Genomic DNA, 24,069 nt, shown 5'->3' on the forward strand with positions numbered 1-24,069 from the left:
CTCTATTCAGATTTAATCGCAACCCTTTCTCCTTACTTCTAATTGAAACCTTCACCTGCATATGTAATTCAAATACTTAACCGACCAACAGGCCTATTTTACTTTGCAAACCCCTTGTGTGTGGATCTCATATCTGTAAATCCCCTTTTTCCTTCCTCCATTGTATGGGAACCTATCCATCGCCCCTTTTCATTAGGTTTCTGTTTAATTTTGTCCATATATTGCAGAAAGTTCTCCATGGATCATTCCCCACACAGTCATCATTTCTTGCTTGTCTTGAACAACTCTGGTCTCTCTGAAATATGTGTTCTACCTTCCACCTTGATGTCTTCCAGCTTGCATTTCTATCTGTCCTCTCTTGGAGACTACCTGTACCTTCATTTTCTTTCACTGCTGTTTGGATATTAAGTGAAAGATTTTTTTTGACATGATACTCCCCTTACACACCCAGACACATGTTCTATTAGACTAGATAAGATTACTTCACCCAATATTTGTATATAGCATAACAAAGAGAATAACTCAGAAAATCGCAAGAAATAGCTTCATTATATTTACAAGAAAATTAAATAAAATTCATCAATTATAAAATCTTAATCTCATGGGCTTTAAAATCTCCAAGCTGGAGCTATAAGCTACTCTTCTACACTCCTTATTTACTGCCTTCCCTGGGATAATGGAGGAATGTCTTTACTCTGCACTGTTGAGGGTAATATCCTGCATTATAAGATGCACTCAAGGGAATGGCAGTGTGCATTTGTTCTTTGTCTCACTGTCCCTGCAATATCCCCATTCTCAGGTGTGTGGGTTTTACCTTGGAGATGCATCCATCCAGGGGGAAAACAGCAATTTTTCCATTTATTATATTCATTTCAAATCCTCTAATTATTTTATGCTACATGGAGGGATATAGTCTGAACTCGTGGTTAAAAGGTATTTTTAATGTTTTCTAGTTTCTTATTTAATTTGTGTATTATTATCCTTGACAACTTTAACTTTAATAGAAGCTAATAAGCTGAAGGAACATGCCAAGAGGTAATTTCTCATGGTTGTATGATCATCGTTTACTATTCAGGATGATATCATCCAAATTCAGTTATTGAAGCCCATTGTCAAGATTCCAAAAGCTGGAACTGTGGTTATTTGATCATTTTTATAAACTTCATTTACAATATATGACAACTTTTTTTTATCACAACGGTGTGCACATGAATATCTTTCATTATTCACCTACTCAAAAGAATGCATAAATATTAATAATGTACTTGTGTTTGAATCCAAAGCAAATGGAAATTAATATGATGTTTTGTAGGGCTTCAACTGGGAGTCACATAAACATCAGTGGTGGTCAAGTATGGAGCAAAAGATACCACTAATTTCAAAAGCGGGATTTACATCTGTGTGGTTGCCACCTGCTTTTGATTCCCTTGCACCCCAAGGTGAGGAAATGTTGATTTGTTAGTAGTGCCACACAAACTCACATAATTATTTTTTTATCTAATTATAGATTGAGCAGTCCAATTCTTACTTTCCAGGCTACCTGCCCCGGAATATTTATTCTCTCAATTCTAAATATGGCTCGGAGTATCAACTGAAAAGCTTACTTAATACAATGCAAAATAATAATGTGAGAGCTATGGCCGACATAGTTATTAATCATCGTGTTGGGAGCACTCAAGGAGCTGGGGGCATGCATAATCGCTATGATGGAATGCCGTTACCTTGGGATGAACGTGCTGTCACTCGCTGTACTGGTGGACATGTAAGTCTTGCATAGGTGATTCGTCCACAATAGGGACTCTATTAATAATTTTTCTGACTTGTTTGTTAAATTGGCATGTCAAAAATGTATGATAGGTTATGACTGAGGGCGTTCACTGTAACACAATTGAAACAAATTTTGATTAAACTTCTCTAATGGAAATTATGTGGAACTGAATATTTCCAGATTAGGTGACTGTAAAGACAGCTAGATGTTTATACTTTATACAAAGGTAATGCTTCTACAAATGAATGAGACATAACTGTATAATTAGTTTTAGTTGTATGATAACTGAAGTTTAGTTCTTAGGTTTCCGAAGATTATCTATTTACATTTTTTTAGTCCTGCACCTTCAAAAGGGATTACCATGTGCTATTTGCTGCTATACAGGTTACTACATGAATTTTGATTTTAAACTTAACTTAGAGTCTCCAAAACTGCACATATTTCATGAAAAGAGACTCTTTGAAGGGGAAACTAACATTTTGAGCTCACAGAGCTTTAGGGTTTTGTTGGATTTCTAGCTGGCTTACAGATGTCTCAAATGATAAAATAGGATTCTCCAGGTGTTGGTGTCTCAGCTCGAGGACAGGTTGCATAATACAGAAGGAGAATTGGAACACCTGTTATTTCATGCATGGCAAGTTGAAGGATGAAGCGATATCTACAAAAAGTTGTGCAAGATCTAGGTTGGGTGTGTTTTCTAATGATTATAGATTGGCTAGGTCAGCTGTCCAAAACTTCTTGGAATCAAATAGTGAAGTGTATATGAAAAGGAAAGATGTGTAATGTTCCTCTCTAAATTCGAACCTTGGAGAATAATTTATTAAATGCTTCTTGCCTTCTTTCTTTGCATTTAGTAAATTATTAAAATAGCATATATGTTTATATGAGTTGTCATGACATGTTTGGTATTATAAACATATATGGGAAAAAACAAGGTTAGGCAAATCCTTAAGTGAAGATCTGATTTCCCAACGTGGCTCAGGAAGCCTGACTTGCCAGTGTGGTTTGAGGACGCAAGCGTTACTCAGCTGGAAGGATATGTTGGGGAAGCGTTTAGTAGTCAGTAGGAGAAATTGTATGCAGAGTTTTTTACTTGGCAGAGGAAAACTGAAAGGTATTTCGATAGAGGCTATTTTTGGAGCTGAGAGAGGCTCCTAGAATAGTGCAAAAATCGTAACACTTGAAGTACTTTCTCATTGGCCAGACCTCTGTGGGGATAGGGTCTCACCAAAAGAACTTGCTATCTTCAGTTTGGAAGTAGAGCCAGGATAGTTTGTGAGTTATTCAATAATACAGTCGAGTGTGAAGAACAACTGTCTTTTTCCCTTAGAAATTTGCAGCAGCATATAGGAGGCCACTCGGACTGGGGATAGACGACAACAAAGATGTGCGTTTTGATGGCATTACTATGAGTAAGGTGGTGACATGTAGCTTGGAGCAAACTTGAGGGCAGGGAATCATGATGGACGACATTGGAGACTCAAGGTCAACCCAACACTAACACTAATTGTGTTCCCAGCCTTCAAAAAGGGTAGTCAACACCTTTGTCTAGTCTATATAATCTTTTGCCGTAGGAGGCAAGAACAAATTGTATGTCTCTCATTATTTTTACTGTTATGCTTCCATGAACTTGCAAATACGTGTTTGGTATTTGGTTGCTCTTGAATACATTTCATTTGTTATCTTAATTAAGCAGTGATCAAATTGAAACTAGTAAGTTAGGAGTATTTAGAAAATAGGCTAGTAAGAAGTGGTTGGTAACCAGGGGCAGGTTACTATAGTGGTATCTTAGCTTTGATAAGCCCTTAGGTAGCTATCTGGTTATGCATGCATTACAACACTAAATCTATAGGAACAAGTTAAACACCAGTTTGGACTAGCAGCCTCAGATTGGGTAAACAACTTGTCAAATAGAAATAATGGACAAAGATGCAAAAACTAGTGGGATTGAGAATACTTGTAATGTCCCCACTTTAGCAGTCGACCAAGTGTGTGTGCGTTAGCCTAGTTCTACATGGTCCCAAGGGCTAACGAAGGGTTTAAAGGGATCTTAGAGTGTTTTGGTGTAGTCATCTCCAGTTTGGGTCAAAACGGAGTTGATTTACTTAGTCTCAGGCATACTCACTATTTTTAGTAAGTCAGCAGGACATAGGGGAGGCTAGTTTTGGTGATTGAATTTGATACTACTCGGCGAGAGCTTTCTGAAGAGCTATCACTCATGCTATTCAGAGTCTGATAGCTAATATATTTTAATGCTTGAAGTATTATTAAAGTAACATTTAATTTAGTTGTAAAATATTAAAGTGTTACTTTAATATTAAATTTTATGGGAATGTGTGCAAATCAGAAAAGGGCTCCTAAGGGAGACATAACTGATTATTTTAATATGTTTTATATTGCACATCTTTTATCCCACATTGCTCATGTGAGCTGAATCAACTCTTGGAGAAAGAATAAAAGGGAGCATTAGTGGCTTCATTCGGCAAGTGGAATATGAGAAGAAAATTGATGTGTGAGTTGCAGATCCATTCTTGGCATTAGAGGACGTCTATCCTCTCTTGTGACATTCTAGACGTCATTCCCTTGGGGTTTGGCCTTTGGAATTCATTGCTATCAACTTCATTAACAAGCAGGTTGAGTGCATTTCCAACTACAGGCGGATTGGGTGTTTGCTCATATCATTCCCACTTCTTGTCCGATGCTTATGCCATTCTAAAGGGATGATTTTATGAGGGTCTTGGATTGATTGAAGGCAGATTTTACTGTAGCAGCACTGTAGCACATCACTATTCACATTATTGTAGCGTGACACTATTCGCATCACTGTATCACGACACTATTCATGTTACTGTGGTAGCAAGATGGGAAGTCATTACTGGAAAATTGTGTTATAATGCTGGAGTAATTAGTGAGTTGAAAAGGTTGCTATGTATCTGATTTTATTAGTTTGAAAATCAATATTATTTCAGCAGCAGTTCGATCTTCAGTTTACATATTATTATAAATTCCTTCTTGTTCATGTTATGTAGTTTCAAATCTACGCAAAGACATTAAAACAAACAAACATTTTATTTCCGGAGCCATAAAGAGGGTTTAACATTTAATTGAGAAATTAAGAGTTGGGTGCAAATTATTTGACTAAATTCCTATAAGTAGTTGGTTCAATTTTTGGGCATTTCTAGGGTGCCCATTACAGTCTGGTTGAATTGGCAAGGACACAACGAGATATGGTGGATCTGATTGTCCAATCACAACAACAAATGACACAAATGCTCACACAATTGGTTCAACAATGTAGATAACGGAAACCATGACAACACCACAAACCAAGGAAATAATGGAAATAGGGGACAAAGCTCTACTTTAAATGTGCAAGGGAATAATGGCTCAATGATTCACTCCAGGTCACTAATCCCTACCTTCAATCAAGTTAACAATACACCAGCAACAAATGAGCCAACATACCAAAATTTCCATAGAGAAGTATGGGCCAATTGGCAAGCACTTGGAGCAGATTTTCATGATGAAATGCCATTTCCTAAGTACATTGCCTTTAGGGAAAGGAACAGGCCACGAAGGGGAAATGGTGATAGGTACCAATGTCAAGATTTCCAACGAAGAGTGGGTAAGGTACCCATACCGTATTTTGATGGGTTTGGAAAAATGACAATAAGATTGTGGGTTCAAAAAGTTGGATACTTTTCCAGCTTAAAAATATGGTTGAAGATAAAGCAATCAAATATGCAACCTTGCATTTGGAGGGAAGCACTCATGATTGGTGGTATCATGGTTTGATTACCTTGGGCCATGATCAAATAGTAACCTATGCTATATTCATCGAGAGGTTGATTGATTGATTTGGTAAGAAAGATCCTGAGTTGGACTTCAAAGAATTGGCACAATTAAAATAATGGGGAACCGTGGAGAGTTATATTTCAGAATTTCAAAAGATTTCAGTCTCAATGAGATATTTTAGAGAGGATGAGGGCGGTGCTCTTCATAGACAGATTGATGGAGCCATTAAGGGGTTGGGTTAAGGCTTTAAACCCAACTAATTTTGTACGGTGCCATTAAAAAGGAAAGAGTAATGGTTGCAGATGGATTCACAATCACTTGCACACGTAAGATATCAAACTTATGCATTCAACTAGGAGAATATGAATTGAAGGATGACTTCTATGTAGTTAGCATTGTGGACACGGATGCGGTGTTTGACATCCAATGGCCACGGTCACTTGGTGAATTTAAAATAAATTTGCAAAGCATGGAAATGAAGTTTGAAGTTGAAGGGAAGAAGTTCCTCTAGAGGAAGTGGCGGTCCAAAGATTGTTTCCTTTAAAGAATGGAAAGGTTAATGAGGCACGATCAAGTGGAGTGGGCAGTAGAGTGTGTTTTCTCACCAAAAGATTTGGGACAGCAAGACAATAGTTTTCAGCCTAAGATTAAGGTAGTGTTGGATAAGTATAACAAGGTATTTAGTGACATCCCACATGGAATTCCACCGGATAGAGGCATTGAAAACATAATAGAGCTAGAGGAAAGTGCTAAACCAGTCATAACCACACCCTATAGGCACTCAGAAAGACATAAAGATGAGATAGAGAAGGCAATTAAAGAGCTGTTGGAATTGGGTCACATAAGGCCAAGCAAGAGTCCCTTTGCTTCCTCTGTGGTCTTGGTATAGAAGAAAGATGAAACCATACACGTGTATTGATTATAGGGCTTTGAACAGGAAAACAATTAAGAACCATCACCCCATTCCACCCATTGATGAGTTGATTGATGAGCTGCATGGAGCTTGCTTCCTTTCCAAGATAGATTTGAGATCCAGGTACCACCAAATCTGAGTAAGGGAAGAGGATGTGGAGAAGACAACATTTAGGTGTCACTATGGGCATTACGAGTTTCTAATCATGCCCTTTGGGTTGACTAATGCACCAGCCACCTTCCGATCTTGAATGAACTGGATTTTTATCAAGCAGCTCTGCAAGTTTGTTTTGATATTTTTTGATAACATTTTAATATACCAAGACATGGGATGGGCACTTGAAACATTTAGAGGAGGTGCTTAGTATTTTGGAGAAGGTATCTTTGTTTTCTAAGGAGTCTAAATTTGAATTTGGTTTAATGGAATTGTTCTACCTTGTTCACATTATCAACTCTAAAGGGGTTAGTGTTGACCCAGAAAAAATCAAGGCAATCATAGATTGACCCCCTCCTACAAATTTATCACAACTGAAAGGCTTCTTTGGTCTGTGTGGGTTTTATAGGAGATTTTTCAAAGGTTTTTCACAGGTGGCTGCTCCATTGACTGATTTGACAAAAAGGGGAGCTTTTGCATGGTCAAATGAGGCACAAAAATCTTTTGACCAGTTGAAGGAACTTGTGAGTTCGTGCCTCGTATTAGCAATACCTGATTTTACCAAGCTTGAAATGTGATGCATTGGGTGAAGGGACAGGTGCTGTCCCAACACAAAACAAACACCCAATTGCTTTTGAAAGTAGAAAGTTGAGAGGTGCTGAAAAGAGCCATTCAATTTATGACAAAGAGATGCTAGCAATAATGCACGCTCTTGCCAAGTTTAGACAATATTTAGTGGGGAGTAAGTTTACTGCTAAAACAGATTACAATAGTCTCAAATACTTCCTAAATCAGCAAGACTTGAGTGAAAGGCAACCACTACACACTATTGTTCTCAGTGTCGACCACATAAAAAGTCATTTGTACAAATGCAATTACCCAAAGTTATAATTTCCTATGGAACACAATTAGCAATGCAAAATCGTGGCACTTGCCGCCCGTACTCAGAAGGCACTATACTGGACATAATTATTCACATAGGACAAGTCAATGAAGTTGTGTATATCCCCCCAATCAATCAGAAAACCTGTTATCCTGCATTACAGCCCTTATTATCCAATGTGGCCTTGAAAATCATTGGATATGGCTTGCTTTCTATTTGCTTCAAATGTGTCTGCTTGATAATTCTGGCAAGTATTCTTGGATAGATGGCTATTTGGCCCTAATATTTGGAGATATATGTATGTGATCTCAGTGGTACAATACTGCTGCTATATTTCAGGTGTTCTTTCATATCTTTTTGGTAACCTTTGTTCCTTTACCAAGAGTAACTTTCCATCTTTGCTCATTCTCAACACATAAGAAATGGAAACTCTAAACTTAGGGCTCCATCAGCCTTTCCCCGCTGTCCTGAAATTGAGGCTCTTTGTCCCCCCGTCCCGGAAACTTGTCCTGGCGTACAGACATCCAGACGTGCCCTAGTGTCGGTGTTATACAGGAAAATAAACAAGAATACATGGTGATTATATGGTAGTGGTGTCAAAATATTATTCTACAAAGATATTCAATGCCTCAATAAGTCCTGCTTCCCTCAAATTCTCAAAAAAAACATTTCCTATCTCTTTGCTAATGGCATTTAAGACTGTAATGGAGCAGTTTGACAAGTGGAATGAGGATACAGTGCAGTTTGGGAATGCCTTTGACCTAGTGTGATGGCATTTATGATTGTTTATGAGCATTTTTCAGTAGTTGCACCTATCTAGGAGAGTGGAAATAGCAGTTACAAGAATCTGGAAGCAGTTTGAACAAGACATGAATGAATATAGGAGTTACCATATAATGTTTCCGACTTGGACCTCACAATGCTGCTACTTCAATTTTGAGAAGTCTCTAAAAAGAGTCAAACTTGCAAAAATAAACCAAAGGGCATTCTGTAAAAGAAGAAACAAAGTTCATAAGTAGAAACTATATTGCCAATGGACTAAGCAATGTATGTAGCTTTAATCAATCAAAAGGATAATGCATCAGTTATTAATAAGAATGAGCAAAAAGAACGGTACAAGGACAACCATAGTAGTGACCACCTTATCATCAACTTGTTTATTGCTAACATGAAGTTGACCATTGAGTGGAATGATGACTATGAGACTAATATTGAGTCAGCAAGTAACAAATAATAATATTAATAAAATCTATATGTAGAGACTCTCAAACAAAAGACTCTTCGAAAAGCACAAGATTATGACATTGAGCACCATAGGTGCCACTCAACCAAGAAAGAAATAAAATATCAACTACTTAAAAGGGTATGACCGAATATTAATAGGATATGAACAGATAAGCAAAGGTACACAGTTCCATTATAGAGGGAGCGACTGTGTATGTCCAATGATGATAAAAAGCAATTGACATAAGCTTTATGAGATGAGCAGTGGGTCTTGATAAATGCTTACTCCTAGCCATGAAGGTAATGATCAATGGAACCGACCTTGGAATCATCAACACTCAAAGAAGACAAGGATTATATCCCCGTAATGAGGAATACTGCAATATTGGAAGTTATAGTTAATAGTGATGAAGATCATCAAATAAATTATGATAAGGAATTTTTCCTAACACTGGGCAAAAGTTTAATCCAATAAGAGGACAGCAAATCATCAAAGGATTAGTCATATTTAGGGAATAGACAACAATTGCAGTTGGAAGGTCAAGCTAAGTGCGTTGGTGATCAACGACAGTGGCAATATGTTAATAAGCGATAACATTATTACTACCTATCATTATTAAGGATAGTTGCTATGAACAATTAGACATATGATTAAGTAGACTTTAAGTGGGTTGTTATAAAGAGATGCACTTATAATATGCAGACTTGACTTATCCAAGAGGTATGACTGTAGAAGGATAGAGTTATAAGAACTCATTCTATCTGATCATTCCAGAATCATTGTGGATTATTTCTCTTTTGTTATTTCATCCTTTATGGATCTGCTCTATTTAGAGCGACTTGCCTTTGACATTTGGTGCAAGTGTATATTGGTATATCAGAGATGGTATATCAGGATTGCAGAGATTAGGGAAGACATATCAGACACAATATCCATCATTGATTGCAAGTTATAATCATAGACACAATAGACTCAGTATCAGCATTCGTTGCAAGTACATATCTCCATATTCAACACAGAAACTTTATCGCTTCTATCGCTTCTAAAGCGATTAGTACTTTGTACATGCAAGTATTCAATTACAAATCAGAAGCAGCAATCTTGTTGCTATAAGCAACATATTGGACTCCATTGCATATGTCATAAAGATAAGATCAGACATAGCAATCTATATTGCCATTGGCGACATCCTCTCATCAATTGTTGCATACATGATCAGACTTATCAGATATTTTAGCCATTGCTGAAAGAAATAAATATTGATTTCATAATCAAAGTGTATATCAGATTATGCGTATCACTAGAAGTGATAATAAAACAACATTTACAGAGCACACTTCGTATCAATTTTATGAGACATTGTTGTTTATAGGTTGATACTTATAATCACACACATTTAGATTGATAATATCAGGAATTGCGATAGCTATTGATTTGTCTTCCGTAGATAGTATTTATTGACATGGTAGAAAGGGAGGCTGAAGTAATTGTCCTGGCTTTCCTGACTTGGCCAGAAAGGGGACATTACCAACTAGCAAGATCATCTTCATTCTCACAACACAAAGAAGCATCTTCAATAATAAAACAAGAAAAGGACTTTTCCAATGTCCAAAAATGTGGTTTGACCAAGAAACTAAATCCAATATGTCATTTTTCTTCACGACATGGACCAAAATGGTAGCATCAGCTAGAGACATATATGGTATGCCTGGTAGCAGTTTTTTAGTTCTTATTTTTTCTTGGCTAAGATTGTAGCTGTTTTGGAAGCTCTTTCAGCAGAGATATCACTTTTTAACTCTCAACCAGTCATTTTGTGACTGAAATAGCATGCATTTTCAGTTTTTCAGGATATTTTCAGACTACATCCTGCTGTCACAGCACCTTGCATATCAATAGATCAATGATTCTACCTTTTTATCTTTCTGTTTTTCTTGTTTGTATTATGAAGATTGATGGGTGTAACCCTTGATTTTCATAAGTCCTTGAGATGTTGTCACATCCCAGCACCTTGAAACAGAAAACACATGCATTTTGTAGTTATAAGTTGTTTAATGGATATAAACAGTCCATTGTTGTGAAAAATTACATTTCCTTCAGAAAACCTATGAGAACTCAAGTTTCCTTATAAAACATTGATGCAGAAATGCCAAATAGTTGAGTTGTGTAGATAAATAGCTCAGTACCTGATGATCCGTGTGTAAAAATTAGTGGCATGGGTTTAAGTATTATTTGATGCATCACCTATCTAGAATTTAGGTTCCATTTTAGGCACCTTCTTTCCCGTTTCCCAACAAGCAGTAGATTAGGTGAAGTATTGAAGGTTCCTACAATCCTGTGCAGGGCAAGTGTGGGCAAATATCAAGGGGTTACATTAAGAACTTATTAATTTGTCTACTTGATGAACAAGTTAGAAGAAATGGGTGCAACCTTATGGAAAAAATAACCTTATGCTCTAGTTGTGAATAAATTTGTGTCCATTATGTGATTCCTAATGGTTGTTCACTGATTTTCTTTTAGATTTCAATAACAAGTATAATGTGTAGGTCATCACATAACTCATATTGGATCTATCTGCAATCATTCTTATTATCTCAAATAACTCCAAAAATGATGATCTTGTATTTTTTTAATCTGATGAATATATTTATTGCAAGGTTGCATGGGGACGGGGGTACTTGGGGTACTACGGGTACAGGTACGACTATTTTTCATAATAGGGGACGGGGGTACTTGGGTATGTCAAACTTTATTTTTTATTTATACTTTTATATTTATAGAAAATCTGAAATTAGGAGTCATGACAATGGTTTTTCAAAACAAGAACTGTGATAAAGTTTGCAAATGTAATGTATAGTTTTCAGTTTCAGATTTGCTATGTGTTTGTAATGATAATAAATGATAAATGATTAGATGCATAACAGAGAAGGCAGACTTTAAACATGAACAAGAAGATCATAAATCATATGACAATGACATATTGCAAATGATAAACTTCTGACTTGAATAGTGATAAAGTTTATCGTTAATCAATATTGTATCAAAGTTTCAAACTGATTAGGAGCTGATATGCAAACAAAAAATCGAAATCTTAATCAAGGTCCTTAGCTATGATGCTCTCCACAGAGTACCCGGTACTTAGGATATGTGTATCCGGTACTTGGGTACGTGGGTGTACTAGGGGTGAGGGTACGAGTACCCATGCAACCTTGATTTATTGTGATGAGTGTATTAATTTATAGTCTCACATATAGATCTGCTAACCTATAAAAAATCCTGTAAATAGATTATATAGCTTAAGCAAATCTTCAGTGCATTAGATTAACTAGGAAATATTCAACCTCAATCCAAGGCTCTACATAAAAAAAGAACTGGATGATGATCTTGTTATGTGGTAGTAGGAACAAATAACTGTAAGTTTTCAATTCAGTACTTCTTCAATCAGATTTTCTTTGGGTCTTTCCATTTTATTTGTGCAAATCCAAATATTAAGTACTGCCAGTATCAACCATATAATATGGTGTCCATATTATCTATTTAACACAAAGCTGAAATTAGAGGTTCCACATTCTGTTACATACAATAATTTATTTGTTCATCATTATATGTCTAGGGAAATTGGAGCACAGGAGATAATTTCCATGGAGTGCCAAATATTGACCACACCCAGGATTTTGTACGCAATGACATTAAAAAATGGTTACGATGGCTCAGGAAAAGTGTTGGTTTTCAAGATTTCCGATTTGACTTTGCTAAAGGGTATGGTCACGAGTGTTTTTTTCCATGTTTTATGACATTATTATATGGCCTTGCTCACAATGTTATGTTTTTCATGAAATCATCATTTTTGAGATGTGCACTGCTTTCATTTTCAGTTTTGCAGGAAAATTTGTGAAGGAATATATTGAGGCAGCAGGACCAATGTTTTCTGTAGGAGAGTATTGGGATTCATGCAATTACAGTCCTCCTAGCTATCATTTGGATTATAACCAAGGCACGCCTTTTCATCCTGAATTATGATTTTATGACTATTTGTTAAATAATAGCTAGTTGAAGGCTGCATATAAGTTCATTGTCCAATAATTACGAAGACAATGCGATTGTAAATAGCTTGAGCACTTGTAATTTGTAAATAAGAGGGGTTGATAACTATGAAAGCTTTGTGGTTTACTACAGTATCTCCTTTCTAGAATGGAATTTAATGATAATAAGAATTGAAGTACAAGATTAAAATAATGGGAAAACAAAATTATAATTATAATTACACTGATAAAATTAAATAAGTAATAATATATTATAATATATAGTTTTCTAAATTATTGCTATAGTAATGAAAAAATATATTATCAGTAATATTATATATAATATTATCAATGAATGAATATAATATAATCAACTATTAAAATTGATAATATAATATTGATATAATAATTAATATAATATCAATATTAATAACGATATTGTATTAATATGAATTAATATAATTTCTCATCTATATTACGTTCTAATAATAATAAAAATATAATCAAATGCTATTTGTCTATCTATCTATCTATTTGTCTTTCCATCTGTCTATCTATTTGTTTATTTGTTTGCCTATCTGTCTCTATTTGTGTCTGTCTATCAATCAATCGATCCATCCATCTACCTATAATGAGGATCAACCTTAGCAAGAATCTATTAATATGAACACCATCATTATAAGGAATCATTAAAGAGCCCATTAGTAATGATTACAAGAGAGTGCAATCTGAAAGGAAGTGCCTCATTTTTGTCAAAGTATGGCATCGGAATTTCATAGATTACGTCTATGTCCAGAAGTTTTAAGTGGGTAAAATCGCCACAAAATAGACACTTCAGTCACGTACAAAAACCATTTTGTGGGGATGTATATCAGAGAGTCATATTATTGGAAGTTGTCAACCCTCTACCCCTGATATATACATACAGTGATCATGTTAATAGAAATGAGTGGTGAATCAGAAAAATTAATAATCATCAAAATATCTTCTTTCCTTGCTCTGTCCACATTAGTAGTAGCTTCCAAAGGAAAATCAAGGTGTTTATTAAAGGTATCAAACAAGACAAATACAGAGCAGATTTGAAAAGGAACGGTAGCAGATTGAATGAACCTCAAAGTAATAGAATGGGAGATTCTTACTAAATTGTAGAACAAAATATCTGAAATCAGAGGGAACTTGCATATATCTAGAGTAATATCAGGCAATAACATTCTTGAAATCATCTGGACACAAATATGATAAGTATTTGGCAAAATGATAGAAGATTGTTTTCATATTTTCCTTGAGATACTAGTGACGATAACTTATCTATAGCTATATCTGTAATGATATATGGGGACTTGCAGATACAATAGTAGTTCATATAACCATTTAACATATTTACATTATCAGTAAATGTGGCTACCTCTTATCTATAAGAATATACTGCAAATACATTCTCCTATATATATTGGATCTGGCATTGTGGTAAGACATCACCATTTTCAACCAGTACTACCAAATAATCTAATCACTGAGACAATTGATATCACATTTGCCACTCTTTAAATCCACTTGAATATAAGCCTAATAGAAATCTCTTATCGAAATAGTTTTAGAGTAGTAGGCTTTAAGTGTGATATCAAGATATATTTTCTAGGTTTTCTTTATAGATGTTTTGGATGCATGCATATTTAATATTTTACATATGAGAGACACATACTGTGCACTTAGAAGGGGACTCTGTGTCATTAGCCTCTAGTGTAGAAGTAGAAGTATTCTCTTATTCAGTATACACTTTAACAGGGAATACATATGGAAATTTGTAAGGTAACAAGTAAAATAAACAAAATTACTGTCATTTATGCCTAAAATGAAATATATTGGAGACTGGGTTACTTGGACTTGACTTGGTGCATCAATCATCCCTTTGATCACAGTAGTTCTATAGTAGGACTATTGTAATAACCCTTCCTTAATTTATAACGAATTTCAGAGTTTCTTCATTGACATTTTCACGAACAGTTTGCAAGCAACTGAACTAAATGCTCGGATACCAATTTTTCTTGAACAAATATCAGTCAAGTAGATTGTATAAATAAACTGCTAGTCTAGTAATCTTGAGAATTCCAGTTCACCTATTATGAAATGATAGAAGGCTATCTCATAACAATGATCATACAGCAGCAAAGATAATCAACCTCAGGAATGGATAATTCACTCACAAAATCTCATTTCCTCGATAGTAAAACGTGCATACAACAGTATTACAATCACCCAGTGGAAAGATTGGATTCTAATAATTATATTAAGTGCAAGAAGGGTGACGTAGCACCTAGAGTGACAATGCTCATGAATTTCAGAACTCCCTGGTGTACATGATGTGCCGTAGCTTGTAGTCGGCAGCCTGAATCAACGTTACTACTACCTTCCTCCACCCGCGATTATATCTTTGCTTCACCTACAGGTGATACTCCAAGTGAAGTCTCCGCAATGCTGGGGTTCTACAAACAAACTGAGCAACTGCCGTGACCACCACTTTATTTGTTAACCCTGCCGGTCTGTAAACTCCTGTGTGGTGCTGCTAACTGATCGCAGACTGTAGATATGTCAGTGATATGTGGTCCACCTTACACACCTGACCTCTCTAAGAGGAAAACGGCTGCCAACCCTGCTATGTGATGTCCTGCTGTGAGTGACCCGATTCTCCAGCTATGTGCAGATGGTAATCTTCAGAATCCACATTAACTCTCCTTACTTAGCAATGGTAAAGTCTGCTTATCTTGCCTCCCGTCCAACATAAAATATAAGCACTAACCTGTACGTATTCATTTCTTGGAAGTCTTCAAAACTTGTATACTCTCTGCCGCTGAACTCCCACTCCTCAAAGATCTTCATAATTACAGAAGTGCAAAAGTGAGATTCTAGGTTTGCATCTAGTCTCACTGTTTCGTCCTTACGAATTATCCAGTCGCATTAAGCAACCTTTAGGATTTGTAAGAGCAACATATATTCGTGATGCCAATCCCAATGCAAGGGCTTTCTTTTATAACCTCGAAGTGTGGAAAGAAACAAACATCTTAACAATATTGGATAAAAGACTATTTCGTCTTTTAGTCACCTAAGTCATTTTGTCATAAAGTGACTTTAAACAATACAGTACTTTATATTTCAACTTAATAAAATAAAGTGACTTTAACCTTAGGATTTCCCATTTAAAATCTTCTCAACTGAAACCAAAACCAAAACTCCTGTGACTAGTTGGCATCCTAAATCACATGTTGTTATCTAGATGGAAAGATAGACCAACTATGTGCTATTAATGCTAGTGCGGAGAAGGGGGCATTACAACTATGTATCTTTTGGTGAAGCCAAGAAGGTTAAATAAGACATAATAAAATATTGTAGGGACTTCTTAATGCCTAAAATATGTTGATGGTGGTACCCTAGTTTGATTTCAAGACCTGTCTTTGCAAACAATTTTACCTTGGTTAGCATTTAGATTCTTTGTCCTTAAGTGGCAATGTGATAATTTTTTGTAAATGGAAGCATGAAGCATATAATCATTTTATGTTCACATATAGCAACTTTAGTCAAGGTTGAAAATGTGGGCTTGAACAAAGGAATAAAAATGGTGAAAAAACATCAAGTATGCTAGCCAGACCCAACCTTGATTGAGATGTCCATGAGAGTACTAAAGGGATTAGAAAAGGACATGGGGTCTTGTGAAGAAATATGCAAATGCTGACAAGTCATGCTATGGTAGAGAGGAATACAAAACACAATAAAATGGAAGGACTTACCTTGGTGCATCATTCAAATTCTAGTTCAATTTATTCTTTAGGACCATTGTGCTAAATAGAAATCAGGAAAAAGCTATCCATAGTGCATGGAAGAAGTAGAATTGAGACTTCGTATTCTTTACAATATTGTTTCTATATTTGGACACAATGGAAACTAAGCCACCCAAGCTATTTTGTTTATGATGAGGATCTGAAAGATTCTTGAATTATTAGGTTGGGTGTAGTCATTTCTCACTTTATTGAGGCCAGGGAAAAGAAAAAGGGAAGTTATAATATTCAATTTCATTGTTAGCAAAAGTGTGCTTATTTGTTTGATCCAAGACATTTTCAGGTTTGCCCATTTATCAGTTTTATTATGGAGATCTTAAGCATAAAATACAATTTTAATAATCTTCATTTCATTTTTCAAAGCCTCAATGTTGGAAAAATAATTTGAACCATTTAAACTAGGATTTCAATTATTAATATAATCTTATAGCATATTAAGTTCCTAGCACTAGAAATTTGATTTTTGTTTAATATTTTCTCTTTGAACTTAATAGAAATTAAATATTTAAAATTCTTTGCATTATTCATTGTGTCATCAATTTCTAAATTCCAAAATTTGAGCAAAAGCCTCAGTATCTCTAATCCATCCTTTCTTGAATCTACCAAGGTTGCTGCTCATTTAGAAAACAATGATGAGTCTATTGCTATCTAAATTGAGTGACTTGTGTTTATATTCTGTTTTTTTATCAGAGATTTAGACTCCACAGAAACAACCAAATTCAATCAAAAGAATGTGGTACGAATATTGCATTTTATTCATATATTTCTAGGCTATAAAATTTGTTTTGGATTTGCTTAACCCTTTGAAGTCGCAAGACAGATGCTTCTAGTCCAAAGCTCACAACTTGTCAATCTTGTTACATGAACATTTGAAAAATCTCCAATATTTTAAAAATTTCCCCATTTTTAATAGCCATCCTTTTTCACATCTTAAAATTTTTAACTCTTAAAAATTTCATCCCAGAAATGTGTCCTTCCACCCCCTGCCAATCCCATCCTAGAAACTTAGTGTACCATAGAGTTTAAACCATCTTGCCAAATTGTGTCATAGAAAAGTGTATACAATGAATTTTTTCCTTTATTTCACGAATAATGTTTTTTGTCTGGCCAAGTCTATAGACTCCGCAAGCTTTACAGGAACATATTTAATTTTGCCTTGGCATGATGACTTGACTTGGCTTTGTCAATTATGTCACTGAATAGACTAATCTTTCCAAGTTTGAGCCAAGTCATATTTCTATATTTCGACATAATTACTCTCTTTTAGAGCTTTACAATTATTGTAATCTTGTCTAACAATACACAACAGTATTTTTGGGTTTTGCTCAGTGTGTGTTGGATATTTGCCCAAAAATTTAAGATAGCTATAAGGAATAGCCAAAATAGAGACAAGAGGCACACAAAATTATCGTGGGAAAACCATTCTAGAATGAAGTGAAAAATCCGACAACACAAGAAAAGATTACTTTATCGATAATAAAATATTTAAATGTATAATGTTCTTTGCTTGATGTTGATATATAACATATAGTGAGACTCTTCACATTACAACCAAAGGTATCTTCAATTTCCCAAAACACAACTCTTTATTTTCAAATACAACTCTTCATATTTCCATGCCTCAACACATGTTGTATGACACATGTCTTAATATTTTAATATTATAATTTATCATAAATGTCTTTTTTAGCTGAAGGTGACCATAACGGTATTAATGCCCAAAGATAAAGATCTCTATCGCAGCTACAATCTCCAACATTCCCTCTTAGCCAAAGAGAGATCTTTATCTAAATAAACACACAAGGCTGCAACCATAATGTTAATGATAAAATCTAATAACATAGATCCTATAAAATTGATGGAATCACTCAACATGAAAACCCTACAAGAAACACAACCAGCTTTCATCACAGTCTCTCTCAACGTGATGTTGTCATGGAATCTCTCAACATGACACCAAGAGAACAATTTAGTCATTGTTAATAATCATGGAACAACTCAACATGATAGATGGAAACATTTATTCATAACTAACAATCATGGATATCAGTCAACATGTAAGACCTGCAAAAATCACATTGAACTTTCATCACGGACTCACTTAATGTGATGCTGTCATGGATCTCTCAAGATGAAAAACCTGCAAAAATCACAATCAACTTTTATCGTAGACTCTCTAAAGGTGATGTTGTTATGGAATCTCTCAATATGACAAGTTAGTAAGGTTTACAACTAGCATTTTATCATGGATTCTCTCAACGTGATACAATCAACATGACTTCCAACTCCCATTGCAAAATCTCTCAGCGTGATGACATCGTGGACTCTCTCTACATGATGCTCACTAATATGAATCTCTCATAAGCGAAAGAGTTATTAGGTTAACCTTATAAATTTAATTTATTTCACATAAATAAGAATCGATAATTAACAAGAAGGAAAACCATAGCTGAGACTCATTTCCACCAAGTCTCAATATCCTACAATATCAATAACTTATCACAAATAAGGAAACTCGTTAACAACATGCATACAATGAATGAAATACCCTCTCAACAGAGACTCCCTCTCAGCAGGGATGGCTTTGATCGACATAATGAGATAGTTGATGTAACCTCCTTTTGAGGCTGAACATTCCCTCTAAGAAAATATCTCCCCATGATTGCAATCAGCATTCTCATATTAATCTTTTATCATTCAAGACGCATCCTACAACCAAGAGAGATTAATAGCTGATAACATCAGCCATAATCAATAATCATACTACATAACATAGATTCAAGATCAATATATAAAATAAAATACTTATCTCTTCTGCTTATGTAGAGATTCACCAATGTTTTCCAATCAGCTCTGTAATATGCCCTTTGCTTAACAATAAGTCCTAGAGCTAGGCATGCAATACCATCTAATACATGCATATCTACTTCATGTCTAACAGGATGAACTTGATCTTTTAACAGGCCAATCTTGCATCCTTAAAAAATACATGACACTACAATACTCTCCTGTGATCAGTGTAATCTCCTAGTGTACTCATCAAAGCGACAATAACAAATTTATTTCCATCTTGAACACTTATATTTAAAAATGTTGCACATGAAATATATCTGCCTGCCTAAAGGTATATCAAATCTGTAGACAAACCTTTCCCTAATGATCATAGGTGCTTAAACTAAAAAATGATCAGTTAAAAAATGCATCATTCTGAGAGACTATTGAATAGAAGGTAGTGCTAGCAAAAGACTCTTCTCCATGTGTGATAATAGAAGTGTTTTATGACACTTTTTTAAATAGAAAATCATCGCCCAAAATAGCCGTTGCCAAAAAAGAGATTCAACGAATGCATTTGAGTAAAAAAAGGGCTATTAACACAATACTCTGACACAATAGCATTATTTTGGACAATAATCTCTTGTGAATTCCTGATGATTGTTGGGGAGCCTCTTAGGTAGTATTTACTTTTCTCGAGCTTGATAAGATGGAGCTTGCATTTGGTACAAAGTGTTACGACAAAGAGATGGGCTACAATATTGGCCCCTCTTTTGCATTCCCTTCTTTCTACCAATTTTGGGTGGGGCAGGGCTGATGGTGCAAATTTCTTGTTCTCCTTGTCGTTCTTCTTGCCCTTGTTGCCTATCAACCAAAGATTTAGGCACTAGAACTGCACTATCATCAGGAATGTACCACAATTTGTTTAACTCTATTTCAATTCTATACCTCACATTGTTAGCATTTCCAAGGAATTTGCAAGAACTCACACCATATCCTGTCCAAAAGAGGTGTGAATTAACTATGGTATTGCTGCCATGCCATTCTACACCACAAAAATTACATTTCCATTTCCGTGTACCACCACATGTAGTTGTAGGGAGCGAAAATCTGATAGCAAATTGTTTTAGAGGGGATTTTGGATCAAAAGGATCCCTAGAAAATGGTGCCAAAGTCTCAGAGGGGCAATCATAGAAGGTGCTCCCGGTGCAACATAATGAGGTTTGTACTCTGCCTCTGGATCAGCATCATGCTCAGGCTCATACTCCGATAAATTGGCACTTTGACTTCCCTTATGCACTTCCATGTCTTCTACATTTGACTGGAGGCCATTTATACTCTACATTTTACAAAATCATATATTTCAGCATAATCGTAAAATAAATAAAAAATATAATTACTTTCAGCCTACTTCAGAAATTGAAATAATTTATAATTTTCAGCCTAACTTAATAACCAAAAGTAATCATATAACAACATAATCATTCAAAATTTAAATTTTAACAACAAAAAAACTACCAACATAATTCTTAAAGATTTAAAATTTTAAAGTTAAAACTCAAACAATGCACTCTAATGACAAATTTGAACATGTAGATTTTGATTTTTTTGTTGTAAGAAATTAGAGTGAAAATCTGAAAATAAATGTAAAACAAAGGAAATAGTAAAAGAAATAAGTTAAAACCTACCTTGTGCTTCATTAATCACTTGCAAGATTGAATCTTCTTGCTCCTATTGCTTCTCTTGATCTTGCAATCCCTTGCAAAATCACTCTCCAACCTCTTTCAAACTCTTCTTCTCAGTTTCCTCTCAGCTATCGAAAAAAAAAGGAATGTCAAATGTAAATGCCAAATGAAGTATGTGGGCCTTTTGAAGGCTTAGAGAGCCCTATATGGGACCTACATAGTCTTAGGGTTCAATAGGGATATTTAAAAAGAAAAAAAAAAAATATTTTTTTTCACTTTTTGGGCTGCCGTTGCTGGCAGCATCCTGTCTCGTCCCGATTGCAGTCGAGGGACATTTGGGTAGTCCCCACCTCCCACCCCCTCGCACCCACGCCTTGGAGTTCTAGATAGGGATAGGGATAATGGTGGTGTGGCTGCCAAAATCTGCTGGTGGGGGTGCTTGGGTGCATAGCGTACCTGTCCTAGGGATGTTCCAGTACCCAGTGTGGGTGGGTCTAGACTCAGGTGCATGTACTTTTTTTACACTACCATTAATAAATCTCACGAGAAAATTTAGATTTACTTATCCACCCAACTTGAGTGGCAGGGAACTAATTTTTTTCAACTCAATATAGATGATGGCTCAACCCCATAGGTATCTTAGATAGTCAAAATGAAATTTTTAAAGAACAGGACTCCTTAACTCTTTTGGCCTATTAAGTATTTCAAATGACTATAATAGGATGCCTCAATCCCTTAAACCTGTAGGCTCGGGAAAATGTATACATTGGACGTGTCAACCATCAATGAGTGTAGTTCTGTCCTTGGCAAGTCTTACATTCTTATTAGGCTTTAGATTGAGTAGAGAATTGGCACTAATTGATCAACAAAGAAGCATGAACCTTAATTGTAATCATATACCAGTATCTTATTGAAAAGTAATGCTTAAATAACAAGTTAAACAATAAGATGCTGATATACATAAATAACTTAAATGAATTGTTGTAGATATACTATGTAAAAGTTCAAAGCGTCCTTTCCAATCTTCATTTGCAAGGACTAAAATAGGGTTCTATGGAGATTCTCTTATGCAAATCAAGCTTCTTTAAGTGCATTCACGAATTTGTTTTAATGTGTAATGAGTCTATGACAATGTTTAAGATTCTCAAAGTAATTCATAACATTAGATCTTTATTTTATTCATATAATTGAACTTCAGAATTTCTTTCGCTTTCCATGCAAGCTATATGGCATGATACAACATTTCCAATTTTTTCCCCATGTTCTAATGTTTATAATAGTTTCTTTTAATCTTCTGTGTTATTCCATGTAATTGAATTCCATTTACTTTTTGGTGCTTTTCTCTTAATGTACAAGTATAATGTGAGGATGGTTGTACATGAGATATGGATGAAATTATGTATTTGTTTTCTTGTTTTGTTGACTGAATGGTTTAAGCGTCATGCTTGTTTGTTGAAACATCATACTTATTTAACCATCCATTTTGGGTTCCATACACTTGCCTAAGCTATTTGCTCAAGCTAAATATCAGCATTCTCACTTTCTTAAGTTGGGAGTTAATATCCATCTTCTTCAGCAGTAACTTTATCCTGTAATCCTTTCTTGTAATGTATTGTTGATTTGATGTAGTCTTCCTGTTTTTCTTTCCTGTATGAACACACAAAGTTGAAAATAGTAGTTTTTCTCACTTGAATTTCCAGCACTGCTGAATGTTCAATATTTGACTGCCTTACATAATTTAGTGCCCTGCCTCTCCATTTGCTGTGTTTCTCCATGCTAATCTTGTTTGCAAAAAAAACTTCTGTTACTCAAACAGAAATAATATACATCTTACCAGGCCTTAATCAAGAAGGGCCAAGGTACTGCCATCTGATATGCAATATAGTTTTTCCAGTGGAAGAACCAACCAAGATCTAAAGATCACCAAACAGAAAAACAGGCAGCAAAAGAGGACAACTAACTATTTAGATGTAAGAGCATAAATTAGATACGTATTGGGAGATATTCTCTTCTACAGGTTCTGTATCCCAAGTCTAGCATGGAATTTGGTCAGTTATCATGGAGTAAATAGCTTCTTTTACTACCCTCATTGCTGCATGTTACGTCTATGCCCTAACTGGCAGTTGACATGTGACTTGCGTGTTCTGGATAGAATTCCTTAGAGAACCATTTTTTGTGGGAAGATAAGTTTGAGGCTTAGGGATCGCATGGATCTATTCAGGAGCTTTCACCAGCTATAGTTTTCCACTGGGGATTTAGCAGCTGTTGTAGGCATTTACATAACATTGTATTGATCTTGTCTGCAGTGAGGACATGGTCAATGCCCTTTACGTAATGATTTTCCATATTGAAGGTCAGAACTAGATATGATAAGTTGTTACTGAGCAGTTTATTTAATAAGCTTCATTAGTCCTTATGTGCATTAGCATCAAATAAAATTGAAATCATCTTAAGATTAACTAAAATTCTAGCTATTTAAGTGTGTTGAAAAATTAAGATTTACAGAAAGCATCTTTAAGTGTAAAAGGCTAGTATTGTTTTTTGTAAACTAAGGAAGTTGTCAATAAATTGTTGCAGATAAGCATAGACAGAGAATAGTCGATTGGATTGATAGTACTGGTGGGCTCTCTGCTGCCTTTGATTTTACAACAAAGGGAATTCTCCAGGTTTGTATGTTTCATACAGTTTGACTTGTTAATATAACTATGTTGGCATCTTCTTTTCATCATGAGATAAACTAATAGTATCTGTTGGAATTCTGAATTTATGGATTTCACATTTCAATATAGGAAGCAGTGAAGGGTGAGTGGTGGCGTTTACGTGATCCTCAAGGAAAGCCAGCTGGACTTCTTGGATGGTGGCCATCAAGATCTGTTACTTTCATTGAAAACCATGATACAGGATCAACACAGGTGCAATGAAATTTTCCTTGGCATGTCAAGCTAGCATGTCACATTCAGAGACATGTACGGAAAGAGACATATTTAATGATTAAGTCTACTATAATGCTTGTATCTAAGCTAATA

General features: G+C 35.3%; 1 protein-coding gene and 1 long non-coding RNA gene across 2 annotated transcripts in view; one reads left to right on the forward strand and one right to left on the reverse strand.

The window, feature by feature from the left end:
- The window catches only part of AMY2 (alpha-amylase-like 2), a 113,190-nt gene that overhangs the window by 79,843 nt on the left and 9,278 nt on the right, over positions 1-24,069 (forward strand). Inside the window, exons 5-10 of the mRNA XM_089828529.1 lie at positions 1,313-1,439; positions 1,536-1,762; positions 12,348-12,493; positions 12,610-12,728; positions 23,621-23,709; positions 23,833-23,955. Of these exons, the coding sequence (XP_089684655.1) occupies positions 1,313-1,439; positions 1,536-1,762; positions 12,348-12,493; positions 12,610-12,728; positions 23,621-23,709; positions 23,833-23,955 (831 nt within the window). The remainder of the gene's footprint in view (positions 1-1,312; positions 1,440-1,535; positions 1,763-12,347; positions 12,494-12,609; positions 12,729-23,620; positions 23,710-23,832; positions 23,956-24,069) is intronic.
- LOC149578365 (uncharacterized) overlaps positions 1-24,069 on the reverse strand; it is a 111,642-nt gene that overhangs the window by 78,742 nt on the left and 8,831 nt on the right. The gene's annotated exons all lie outside the window — the stretch shown is intronic.

This window comes from Cupressus sempervirens, chromosome 1, assembly GCF_028749045.1.
Source record: "Cupressus sempervirens isolate cs-2001-9-10 chromosome 1, ASM2874904v1, whole genome shotgun sequence".
NCBI lineage: Eukaryota > Viridiplantae > Streptophyta > Pinopsida > Cupressales > Cupressaceae > Cupressus > Cupressus sempervirens.